At 38.8% G+C, this 13,133-nt stretch overlaps 1 protein-coding gene across 1 annotated transcript; it reads left to right on the top strand.

The window, feature by feature from the left end:
• The first annotated feature begins 1,964 nt into the window (after positions 1–1,964).
• On the top strand, positions 1,965–12,576 carry LOC135154218 (uncharacterized). The gene is made up of 4 exons (XM_064099608.1): positions 1,965–2,176; positions 9,251–9,394; positions 9,538–9,681; positions 11,035–12,576. The coding sequence occupies exons 1-4, from the start codon at positions 2,138–2,140 to the stop codon at positions 11,587–11,589; spliced, it is 882 nt and encodes a 293-aa protein (XP_063955678.1). The 5' UTR covers positions 1,965–2,137; the 3' UTR covers positions 11,590–12,576.
• The last annotated feature ends 557 nt before the right edge of the window (positions 12,577–13,133 follow it).

Below are 13,133 nucleotides of genomic sequence, written 5' to 3'. Positions count from 1 at the left end.
TCTTTAAAAAGGGTGTGTTTTTTTTCTCTCTCTCTTTCTCTCTCTCTTTGGCCACCTGAGAAATATAAAAAGCGGGACTAAAATATCTTGAATATCATAGAAAAATGTATCAACTCCCGGGATCAAATTCCTGAATTTCCTGCTAGTTTTGAAAGCTTTCCCTTCATCATGACATCAGGGAACCTCTTTTGTAATGACAGCTTACCTGAGATGAAGGGGGAGGGGGGGGGGTTGTATGTCCTGATAGGTGATGAGAGCTAGCTCACCTGAGATAGGGGGTACATTGAGCAGTGTTCCGGATTTAGGGGGGTCTCCAAGGCAGGAAAAGCCCACGATGGGGGTTCAGAAATTTCGGCAGACATGAGATAGGGGGTGCTTTCATAGGGAGGGAACGAGCATAGGCGTACCCTAAATAACACTGAGTGGGGGGCCGGGACCCCCATCCTCCTCCCCCACCTTGTTGCCGCTGCTGGTGTACAGTCGATAATTCTTTGCCATACCGTGATTGGGGGAGTGAGAAATCGGAAATATTTAACGTGTGAGTTTGAGATGAGGGGCTGAGGTCCGGTACATTATCATTCAAAAATAAAACAGACAAACCAAAGTTCCACTTGATTTTAATATTTATTTACAAATAGTTGTTATTCCAAGTTACAAGAAAAAAAATATCGGTGTCCAGTCTCTTCACTGCAATTTGCATAAGTATAGACCTATATAAATCCATAATGGCTAAAGTGCATGGATCGAGAATCAATGTTTTTAGTGGCCGGGAAAGAAAACCCTTCGTTTGTTTGGTTTTATTTTTAAAAAATATTTATTTTTTAACAACTGTAAGCCCTGCGATTCTTGATTTTTGCCACGTCTCTAGGCTCCGCCTCAAATTGCAACATAGCCAGTAACTATCATGATTTGCTTCAAATGCAAAGTGGATCAGTATGCATGATGTACAGTGAGCAGCAGGATCACTTAGATCCTAATTGAAAATATCAAAGTCTGGGGCCGCTGATCCGGGGCTGGGGTGCATGGGGCTCTTTTTTCTTAAACTGTGTACAAAAAGGTACCGTCATTATTATTTCTTGATCAGCCCCTCAACTTTAAATTCTTTAATTCACAGAGCAATTGCCCTTAAATATACATAATTATAAAGATTCTCCAAATTACTCTTTTTGCGAAAGTGAACCAGAAATATATTTGCATTATTTTGTTTATGGAATACACCCACATCTAACCGCTTTGGAATGAAGTGAGTATAAAATTATGAAAACGCATTATAATATATATTTACACCCTGATTTGAAACAAGTCCGGATACAAGGACGACAGGTTTGTGACTATGTTTCTTTTACTTTAAATGTTATATTTATATCTTGATTAAAAAAAAGTCCCATCTAACAAGCATTTAAAACTAAGATTGAATTTGAATACATAAAGTAAAACTATAGCAAAAAACAGTAAACTCAACTTTATTGTTCCCCTAGTTTTCAATTCATTTTAAGTCAGGGCCCTGGGAACGATTTTTCGAGTTGGGGTGCTCATGCAGTAAATTTGAAAAGCAAAAAAAAAAAAAAAAAAAATGGGGGTTTCATTATCACTACGAACTGAAGGTCGTTTCGTTTACATTTTTACACATCTTCCAGTATACCTGGGGTGCTGCCTATGGAGAATAAGACACGCAGCACCCCAAGGTAATTTTTGGGGGTGCCATGCCGTCAGCACCCCCTGTCCCAAATCCCCGCCCAAATCCCAATTAAGCACCCCTGCTTCCCAAAGGCCATGTCTTAAGTATTTCTTTCCGCAAATGGAGATTTGAGTTTTGATTTTTAGGTGAATGCTCATGGCTATCTAGGATAATCTCTATGTGAATTCACGTAGCTCCTTTAATTTATTCTCTTTTCTTTTCTTGTCTTGTCTTTTTCTTTTTTAATACTTGTTTGATTTATTGCATGTGAATTTAAATGAACGTAGAGGGCAGCAACATCAGCATCAAAGATTTGGACCGGTACTTGACTTTTTCAGTTCTTATCCGTCTAGCTATCAGCTCGCTCGTAAATAAAATGAATAGATCTGTGATAGTGATGCCACTGGCACTGGAAGGTCAGATGTTTTGCTTAAAGCCTGTAATGAATCGTTGATGTAAATGTGTTTTCAAGCCCATTTTAGACGGAGGTTCAGCACAGTGAGTACCATACCTATTTTAAATCACAGTCCCATTCATAAAAATTCGCGTCTTGTCGAGATGGTATTGGTGATGAATTTCATTATTTATTTGATTTTGAGTGTGCCAGTCTGAGCAATATTAAAATTCCCCAAAACACTCAAAACTTGCCAAGTTTGTTAATTATGACACTGAGTCACAGACAGTTTTGTAGAGAAGTACCACTCTGGAGTCTGGGGAACACGCCTAACTAACTTAGTTAATTTTAAAAATAGAGTCGAAATTATTTATGAAATTAAAAATGATTTTTTAACGCTTACCTCCAAACTCGGCCAAGATACTCCGTCCGATCCGTCCTAAGATCCTTAATACTGCAGTGGAAATTACGCAAACAACGATCAAAATGCGAATTTTTCCTATCGAACAGTCTCGATTCAAGTCATCGGCGCTGATGGCGCTAGGCCTACATCATGAAATTATAAAAAAAAACAGACAGAGGGAAAAAAATGCTGAGCGCGTAGAACGCAACCAGCAGTACAGCTGATCCGACGTAAACAAGCAAGTTTATTAATTAATATTGCGCGCCCTCTCTATGCGTATTCCGGATCAGGCGAATTAAATCCATGCCTTCTTCGACATCAAGAAAAATCATCAATATAAATTAACAGAAAGACAGAGGAAATGAAATTGGCTTCATATCAAAGCTTATCTGATTTGAAATCTCTCGTCTATTACTAATAAAAATAAAAAAATCCCCTGAAAGTGGTGCATGTGCCGTGCCAGTGGTTATCTTGTGCACGGCGGCAGTAATGCACCCATGGGTGGTCTAGCCTGAGCCACTAACACGTATTGCGAGGTTAGTATGTTTTACTAACCTCCCACTACAAACATGTTTACGCAATGGATTTTAGAGTTGTCGGTTAACATCGCTTCATAACTCAAATAATGTTAGCCGAAACTCATTTCGTTACTAAACTAGATTCTTGATTCATTGTATGTGCAATTCCAATGATTGGTTGATAAAATAGAGACACCAATAAATGCAATTACTTAAAAAACATACTTTTTAATTTTATATTATTTTTGCTGACGATAATACTTTTTGGAAAATATTCAAAGCGATGACAAATAAAAAAAAAAAAATAGAAAATTCTACTTACCTTGAACGAAGCCTGCAAGTGCTACCGTTCGTTTGTCAATCAACGTTCCACCAAAGTCTTTACAATAAAAAGATTGGACACTTTGCCGACTTCGCGTAACGCTTTGCATCGATTTGCGTGTAAAAAAGTTTTTGTGCCTAGTCTTTTCCTTGTAGTGACTTTGATATGAAGATAAATCGCGCGCCCTCTCTTTAGCTAATTAGACGAAAAATTTGGGAAATAGAAGCAAGCTCCGTATTTTGTCAGCAAGAAGAAAAATCAACGCGTAAATGACGCTATTTGAGGGATATTCATCATATTAGGGGGAATTGACTTCACATCGTTCGGTAAGTTTCGTAGGAGGACTTTTATAAATCCTCTTCTGAAATTCGCGGGAGTTTGTTGCAATTTTGCATGCGCCGTGCCTTCAATTTTCCTGTACACGGCAGCAGTAATGCACCCATGGGTGAGCCTGCACCTGAGCCGAGGACTCCTTTATGATATTTTGTTAAATATCATCACAGAGTCCTCAAGGCTAGCCAGTCTTTCTCAGTCTTAGACTTAGAGAGCTGCGAGAAGGTCGTGATATTATTTATACGTTTTACCGTTTGCATCTTCTTCTTCTGTCTTGTGGTGTGTTGGCAACCAGTCAAAAAATGACTATTTTTGCCACTGCTTTAATTTGGAGCCTTCATTGAGAGGATGAAAAACTTCTTTCCTTTCATCGTTATTTTTACTTTTTTTTTCCTTCTCATTTTTCCCTTTTTTCACCTTTTGTTTTCTTTTCTGTTAATCTTTCTTTATTCTTTCTTTTTTTGCTTTTCTTTTTCTTTTAATTTCTTTTTTTTTCCTTTTCTTTTTCTGTTTTCTTTTATTTTCTTATGCTTTTTCATTCTTTTCTGTATCTTTTTTTCTTTATCTTTTTTTCCTCTTTTCCTTTTTTCCCTTTTCTCTTCTTTTTTTTTTTCTTTTTCTTTTTTTCCTTTTTTTAATATGTTTTTTCTCTTTTTTTTTGCTTTTGTTTTGATTGCAATTAAGAATTTCTTAGTACCTTTCGTCTGTTATGTTGTGTTACAGCACGGAAGCTTGTATTGCTGGTTGCATTCTAGGCGCCCAGAAAGTCTTCCTCTTATATAGTCTTATTGGTTTTTTTTCGCTGTCAAAAGATGGCATACTTCACCATAAGTTTTTACATGAGATGCAACCTGTTTATATTTTTTGTACAATTTCCTATGCGCCGACGACTTTAATCGAGACTGTTAGATCGGAAAAATTCACATTTCGATTGTTGTTTATGTGAGTTCCACCCCCGGGGGGGGGGGCACTCAGTATATAATGCATAGTGGGTATGTGCCGCGGAGGGGACCCCCATTTTTACACTCAAATTTCCGTTCCGAGGCATAGCATTTGTGTCTTATTGAGAAAAAGAACAAAGAAAGCCGCTCCAAAGCATAGCATTTTCTTCTTCACGAGAAAAAAAGAAGAAAAAAATCCGCTCCAGGGCTTCGCATATTTTCCGTTACGCCGTTCCGGTTGCAATTTTGCGGCCGCAGCTCGCTGTCTGACCATCGCCTCTGCGCTAGCGCGCCCGGCAGTAGTGCCGAAGCCCAGCTGCATGCACGTTCCATAGGGATGCATACGCACTCGCACGCAGGCGACCCGTTCCAAGGACCCCCGTTTTCACAAACATTTGTAGTTCCGAAGCCCGTTCCGAGGACCCTTTTTTTTACAATAAGCCCGCTCCAAGGCCCCCGTTTTTTGTCTCGCCCGCGGCACACCCCCACCACTTTTTTGGTCGAGTGCCCCCCCCGGGGTTCCACCGCAGTATGAAAGGATCTTTGGAGGTTCTTGGCCGAGATTTGGAGGTAAGCGTTAGAAAATCATTTATAAAAACAATTTTAATAGGGCTGGGACTAAAACCCGGGTACCCGGGTCCCGCCCGGAAGCCTCGGGTACCTGGGTAGAAAAATCAATACCCGATACCCGAATATTGCTTGCCAGTATATATGTATTTGATTTGTATTGCGTAGTGTAAGACATGGTTGTAACTCATCACAAAAGTACACAAGTCTCATTTTGAATCTCACCAATTACCCTCGAAATATCCATAAATATACAAGTTTTTCAAGTGATGATGTGACTGAGATCGTTCGATCGTCGCCATGTTTCTTTTGCAGCTTGAGCATACGAAGCGCCAGCCAACCACGTTCGTGTTACCATTTTCAGTTCATCATAAACTGAAAATAAGGTTTATCGCTAATCAGAATCGCAATGCATCATGGGATCGAAAAGGGGGCCGTTAGCTAGCTCTGCACGTGCGCAGCACAGAAATTTCCATGGTGCGCAGAGCTAGCTAACGGTCCCCTTTTCGATCCCATGATACATTACGGTTCTGAACTTCTGATTAGCGATATACATTAATTATGGTAACACGACCGTGATTGGCTGGCGCATTCGGCGCTCCGAAACTGCCCGGATATCAACTGACTTTGTGCATGTAGCGATAGATTCTACAAACTCACGAACACGATGTAATATCGACGCTACTTCGTAAGATTTTGACGGTAAAGCAAGAAGTAATCAAAGTTTGCTTACCTGTGTGGTATTGGTGAGAAAACAGATCTTCCGAGAATACCTTTCATAATTAATATGAAATATCGGAAAGGGGAATTCTAGGTCGATTTTGGTACGAGGTGACAGAGTATTGCAAACTTGTTTTGATGGATACTACGTGGGGCACGGGAGGCTTGCACTGCGCATGCTTACTATATTTTCATTCATAAGTTTGCTTGTGGCGCAGTGGCTGGATGACGTCACCTATGGGGTTTTTCCACCAGTCATATTTCATGCGACATGAATTTCGGGTACCCGCCTGAAAATTACCACGGGTACCCGAAGACAAAAATACCCGAAAGTCCCAGGCCTAAATTTTAATAAATTTTCATCATTAAGTTATCGAATATCTTAAAAATAACACAGTAATTAAAGAAAGTTTTTTGGCGTTTTATTCCCCCACATTCGTGGAATGAAGGAAAACTTCAAAATCCATTGTCAAACAACATATGTTGTGCAAGGTTAGTGTGGCATACTAACCTCGCAATACGTGTGAGTGGATTTAAAGTAACGCGACCGGTATTCAGTCATACTCCAGAATTCGGTCAAACAGCTGGTTGAAACTCATTAATAATTCATAAGTCTCCAAACTTGCACAAGACACCCACACAGTTCAAAGGAAATCAGATAGTACGTCCAACTTCTCCAAAAATACCTCAAAAGTCTGCAGTCAAGCCAAGTTTATCAACTTCCGGGTATTAGTTAGCAGGAGAGTTAACATGCATAGCCATATGTAGACTCCGATTGTGAAATAACTATGTGTATTTGTGGAATGAATTTGGTATGAGTGTGTAGAGGAGAGTTAAGATGTTCACTCTGTCGCAGCGAATGCGCAAATGGCAGGCCAAGCGCAAGCAAGAGTATCTATATCAGGGTTCCCACGGTCATGGAAAATCCTGGAAAATCCTGGAAAAATTTGTGGTCCTGGAAAGTCAGGGAATTTGGAAAATTTGTGAAAAGTCATGGAATTGCATTTACCTCATGGCTATGGCAGCTTTCCGTTTTGTCGTGTCTCGCAAAGTTCTCTCTTACTTAATTATCATACTCTGCTATTATAATTGGTGTTCATAATTCCATTTTTCCCAGTTTTGTGACATCCCAAATTCTACAAAACTCCTGGGACATAGTTTCCAGTGGAAAGCTGAAAGGGTGTGGCGTCCCTTGCCTCCAGAGCTTTTCAATGTTACTTGGTCTACAGTCATGTAGTCTGCATACTTTCTGTTTTTTTTTTTTTTTGGCTTGTGCCATCAGAAAAGTGTTGGTAGCATGCAGTTGTACATGTATATAGCATCATTTAGGTTCCTGGTTGTACTGTTTTGTAGTACACTGTAATTACCCCAATCCTGACCTTCACTGTAATTTCCACTTTCACTATAATTGCAGTGTTACTTAGTTGCCAGTACTATTGCTAAATGATTTGTTCCCTGGGGAACTTAGTGTTAGGGCTAGCAAGGTTGAAATAACATTTAATAAAAAAAGGTTTTTGTGAATACATGTATAACACAGCCACAATCCACATTCCTCACTCAAAATACTCATGGCCATGAATAAATTGATTGCTCCTGACAATAAATTCGGACAACCAGACTACAGAAAATTTCATCTTATTTGCAATGATATAAGATGCCAATCAGTCAATGTATTTTTAATATGTCACATTTTGTAACCAGTTTTGCGTTCTTAGTTGTTTTTAGAGAATTTGAATTTCAAGTTTTGTACAATTTTACTCAACATTCATGGCAATTAGTTGACATATCAAGTCACAACTGATCAAGCACTACCAGCATGGCTATCAGAACACAATACATTCAAAAGGTTCTGAATCCCTTAGTTACACAAGATGTTTCAATTGCTATTTTAGCGTCAAATAATGTGTCCTCTCTGGAAAAGTTACTTGAAAATGAAGTTTAATGAAACACCAAAATAGGCATCAAATGTCCAATTTTCAAGATATCCTCATTATTTTTGGAGCATACTGTATAGAGAAATACACTTGTTAATTTAGCTGGTGTCCTCAAGTTGTATCACTAATGGCCCCATTTTTTGTAATGTAGAGTGAAATGCAGCACTATGTTGAGAATTTTAGGATGAGGATGTCTTTGTTAGCCTTTTTTTTCATGTCACCTTATTGTAAAACTTAAATGTCACTCTTTTGTAATAATTGGCTCATGTGTGACATATGTAAAGTGTTTCATCTTCATTTACCGTAGTTCAGGGTTCCCCCAGAAATTTGAAAACAGAATTCCATGACTTTTATGTGGAAGTTTTGTAGTAAAGGTGAATTCAGGATCCTAATTTCAATATGCCTGGAAAATTTGACATTTACATCTATTGTATAGTTCACTTTTGTGACAAGATCTGTATGCTATGCTCTGAAAATTTGGAAATAGTTCATGAAAATCTGTCAGTTCAAGACATTACATGAGTTTGTGATCAAAACAATTTTGAATCTTGATGTTGGTGAAACGAAAGTGGTACTGTACCCTGGTCAGAAACAGACCATATACCAATGATAATACATGTAGATGTGCATGTCATGAGTAACGTAGTGGGTGGAATGGATGGCTGTGAGGGGAGGTTATGGAGGCCATCATATTGTGTCTGATTTTGGAAACCGTGCCAGAAAGCAAGTCATGGAAAGCAGCAATTTAGTCATGGAAAAGTCATGGAAAAGTTATGGAATTCCCTTTTCAAATTTCTGTGGGAACCCTGCTATATGTCACCCTTGTCTTGAGAGGGCGCTCTTCCAAAATTCTTTCAGACAACATTGAGTGGTTGCCAGTGCGCTTGTGTAACACTTGTCAGCAAAGACGCTTTTCCCTCTGTCGACAAAGGAAACAATTTCTCTTCATTATTCTATTTAGAAATACATCTCGTTGATGCATAAAAATATAAGCGTTTAATTTTCTCAAGTTTTAACTAAGAATTTTTAATTATTTCCCCATATTCAATGGTTGAATGATGAACTATAATTTTTAAAGTTTCAATTTACTGTTGCTATAAAAGCCAGTGCAATCTGAGTTTGTCTACAGCCTAGACCTATCATTTTAATGTGAATAAGTTGCGGTATTAATAAATGTAGTTGTGAGACTGGAGTTTGAAATACGGGTTTTCAACGATTGTAATATTTCCTCATAATATGAATAATAGCATGATTATTTTTTGAAAAGAAACACCTTCTGTATTCAAGAGAAAATCATGCCAGATGATAGAAATATATAGGGCCTATATATTTCTTAAAACCTATATTCTATTCCTCTCTATTAAATGGAGGCACTTTGATTCCAATGCCCTTCCCAATGTGACGTTTATTTAAAAAATTTATTTTATGATTTTCTTGAAGGTTGAAAGAATGCCAAGAAATCAGTACAGGAGTTACTGTCAGGAGCAGGTTGACGAGGCCATCAACCGGATTCTCGTTGACGGAATGTCAATCAGGAAAGCGGCAAAGACTTATGGAATTTACAAGTCAACGCTTTTTGATCAAGTAAGTAGGGCCTCCATACCAAAGTGAAAATTAAAAAAAAACTTAGAATATGTAAAAGTCACTCCTATACGTTATTGCTTTCTTTTATCTCATTTAGGTTTTCCTAAAAATATACATATTTCATCCTTACCTTATCTCCTCAGGTCGCTGGAAAGATGCCCATTAAATCCACTCAAGGGCCGTGCCCTTATTTTAACTTCCAAGAGGAGACGAAGAAAGCCAAATGGGCCCAGCAGATGGCCAGAATAGGATTCGGCATTAACAGACTGGAGTTACATGTACAACAGGTAGGCCTAATTCAAAAACAAGTTTGAATACCGTATTGCTGGATTATATGTTATGTGTTTGGAATACATTCACTGTATTTTCTCTTCATTACATTTCTACTTTTTTATTTATTGTTTGCAAATCATGTTAATAAAGTTTTATTCATTTATTATTGATTTAATTTTTGGTTGTTGTATTTTTGCTCTTATTAATGTGATTGTTTACGTTAAAGGATGTTATAAATGAAGAGAATTGAATACTCGTTTCCCTTGTAGTATTGCTGTCCAAAGAAGAAACAGACAAGAGTGAGATGTTTATATGAAATAGTCAAGGAAGAGAGATGAGATGAGAAAGAATAAAGGAGACATATATGACTTTTGGAAAGGACTGTAAAGCAAATGAAAATTGGTTATGAGAAGCAATAGAGTTGAAGAAGAATATAGGTCTGGATGAGCGTCCGAGGTGAAGAGCAGATGTGGTAAGTAATCTTAGCGATGAGGGTAGGAGAGATGAGGTGTCTCAAAGTCCAGAGCAACGACATCTGGGGTTCGTTCCAGAAAGAGTTGCGTTTAAACGCAAGTAAAAAAATGAATCACAAGTCCAAAATGCGTGCTGTTGATTGGTTGAAAATCAAGTTGCGCATGATTTTTAAAGTTGCGATTGATTGCAACTCTTTCTGAAACGGGCCCCAGGTGAGTTTTTTATATATTTATACTAATCATAACCATAGCATCAATATTCACAAAAAGCGTTCGTTTGATATTAACATTTTCAAGAACCAATTTTGTTTGTTGCTGTTCTTTTGTCTGTTGCAACATATTTCTTTCTATATTATGAGTTGTTTTATGCTTTGATATCATTTATTAGGCTCTGACGAAATGACGATGTTGATAAAGGTTGAGATTAAAATAATAATGACAATAATGGTAACAATAATGGTAATAATGTTTATGATAATTCTAATGATTATGGTAATTATGATCATGATAATAATGACACAGAAAATTATTTCTATTTTTATTTTGTATTTCAATGTCCACTCTAAATTCGTTTAACTTATGTAATCGTGGGCCCGGCAGTCATTATCGCAGCACCAGATCGATGTTGCTCCATTCCTTTCAATTGTTGAATGCCAAGCAAGGATACCTCCATCTTTGTACGTCTCTTGGTCTGAAGCCTCTGGGATTTGAACCCGAGCCCTTCTCCCTGAGCCGAGACACAAGAAATGTGGTGCAAAATTGTAGTTTAGAATATGGTTGACATACTTGGTTTAATTGTCAGAATGCTAGCCATCTACTTTGGCTCCGCGATCATGTCCAGAAGAGCATTTACTAAGCCTATCCTTACTTTGTCTTCATTGCTCAATTTAATAGACTGTCAAGAAGATAGTAACAGAGGATAACAGGGAAACACCCCTCAGGGCCGGCATGCCAGGACAGAAGTGGCCAAAGGGGTTTTTGAAGAGACATCCTGAGCTGTCAGAGAGGGAGCCAGAACTGCTTGGTGGCGAACGAGCGGTGGTCACGGAGGCAAAGATGGATGAAAACCTGGATGACTACCTTGTCAGCAAGGGGTGCTCTTCTATCCACATTTCTCCCAGACGAATCTTCAACTGTGACAAGAGTGGCTTTCCTCTGAGTGGGAAGGTGTCCAGAGTGGTAGCCACCAAGGGTAGCCGAACTGTCAGCTCTGTTGGGTCCAGCAACAAATCCCAGGTCACTGTCTTAGCGACAATATCGGCATCTGATCACGTCCTTCCACCGACGATTGTACTAGCAGGCCAGAGGTTCAAGGAAAATCCATTGAAGGATGGACCCGAAGCCTGCCTTGGGAGATGTGAGAGTGAATGGATGAACAGTGAGGTGTTCTTCAAGTATATGGCCAACAGCTTCATCCCTGGGTCAAAGATCATGAAATACCAAAACTAGTGCTACTCCTTGTTGACGGGCACAGTAGCCACATTACATAGGAGGTTGGCAAGCTGTGCAACAATGCTGGAATCGAGTTATATCCCCTTCCAGCCCATGCCAGCCACATAATCCAACCCTGCGATGTGGCTTTCTTCAAGCCGTTAAAGTCGGCATGGGCTCGAGCCGAGCGTGAATTCCGACAGGCTAACCCGGGCCAGTATGTAACAAAGTACACATTTGCTAGTGTTTTCAGGAGACCCTGGGAGGAAGTTCGCAGAAGGAAGGAGCTGGTGAAGTCTGCATTTTGAGCAACAGGGATTTTCCCATTCTCGAAGCAGTTTGCTAAGGAGAAGTTGGCACCTTCTTCTGTATGCAGAAAAGTATAGGAGGAGGGGAATAATGCAAGCACTCAGGCCCCTGGTCCCTCTGGGGATGCAACATGTTCAACCTCAGGTTCTTCTGGTGGACAGTCTCTTCCGCTGGAGAAGCACCTCAGCTACCCTCAAATCTCATAGGTCAAGGCACAGAGACGGAAGGGTGATGACCTGCCGAAATGCATTAGCAGTGATGCATGTCTCAAGTACCTAAAGAAAAAACAGGAGGTAAAAACACAAGAAGAAGAAGAAGAAGAGAAAACAAAAAGAGGGGAGAGAGATAAAGAAGAAAGCAAAAGAAGATGGGAAGAGGAAGAAGAAGATGAAGAACACTGAAGAAGACCATCCTGTCATCGATGTTAACACATGTCCAGAATGCGGAGGGATGTAGGCCAATGATCTTGATGAATGGATGGGATGTTGTCACTGCGAGTGATGGCTTCACATAATTTGTTCACATGGATTGGAAGGTCTGACAGACGAAGAGATCGTGGCTCTGAATTTCAAGTGCCATTTTTGTTAGATGATGGTCGTTTCTGTTACATGGTATTTGAATGACATCTAACATCATGACACTTGAATAAATCTAATTAAAGAGAAAACATTGTTAAAACACTTTTTACTTTTTTGTTTGCAATATGAACTACTCTTTAACATTGTAAGAGAATTTCATATACTTAATTATATTATATTCAAATATTTTATAGTATCATTTGTCTTATCCAAAACAATTTTACCTTCTGTTTTAGCTGACATTGATTAAATGTGCAAGTAGCGAGAGCATTCTAATCATTAATTGACAGTCTGATATTAATTTGTATATTCTATTGTATTCATGTGCGAGACCGCCAGAGGCGTTCCACTTGTTAGTTAATTAGAGTAAATTCTTTATTTCATTCACAAATAAGCATAATTAATTCATATGAATAAATCTTCTGATTTTGGAAAAAATGACCATACATCCTTGTAGATTTGATCACATGCTACCCCTGTGCAACTTTTTGTAGCGCTCACGTAATCGGCGGCCGAGATACATTTACATGTATACACGAATCCCCCCCCCCCCCACTTTGAGAGAGGTCCAAATAACTTGGCTCTATTAGGGTTAAAAGTTGTTTGGTCAGTCTTGACAGTTAAAATTAGACCCATATTTTGTCTTTTTTATTATTTTGCAAATTGTTCTTCCTG

Source organism: Lytechinus pictus, chromosome 1, assembly GCF_037042905.1.
Source record: "Lytechinus pictus isolate F3 Inbred chromosome 1, Lp3.0, whole genome shotgun sequence".
NCBI lineage: Eukaryota > Metazoa > Echinodermata > Echinoidea > Temnopleuroida > Toxopneustidae > Lytechinus > Lytechinus pictus.
The sequence above is the reverse complement of the archived record's forward strand: the minus strand, read 5'-3'. Positions and strand labels throughout refer to the sequence as shown.

Bases quoted from the DNA above. Each gene is read 5' to 3' on its own strand.
- LOC135154218 (XM_064099608.1), top strand. From the start codon at position 2,138: ATGTGTTTTCAAGCCCATTTTAGACGGAGGTTCAGCACA. The intron at 9,395-9,537 runs GTAAGTAGGGCC...TTATCTCCTCAG, and splicing joins AGTCAACGCTTTTTGATCAA to GTCGCTGGAAAGATGCCCAT. The intron at 9,682-11,034 runs GTAGGCCTAATT...TCAATTTAATAG, and splicing joins TGGAGTTACATGTACAACAG to ACTGTCAAGAAGATAGTAAC.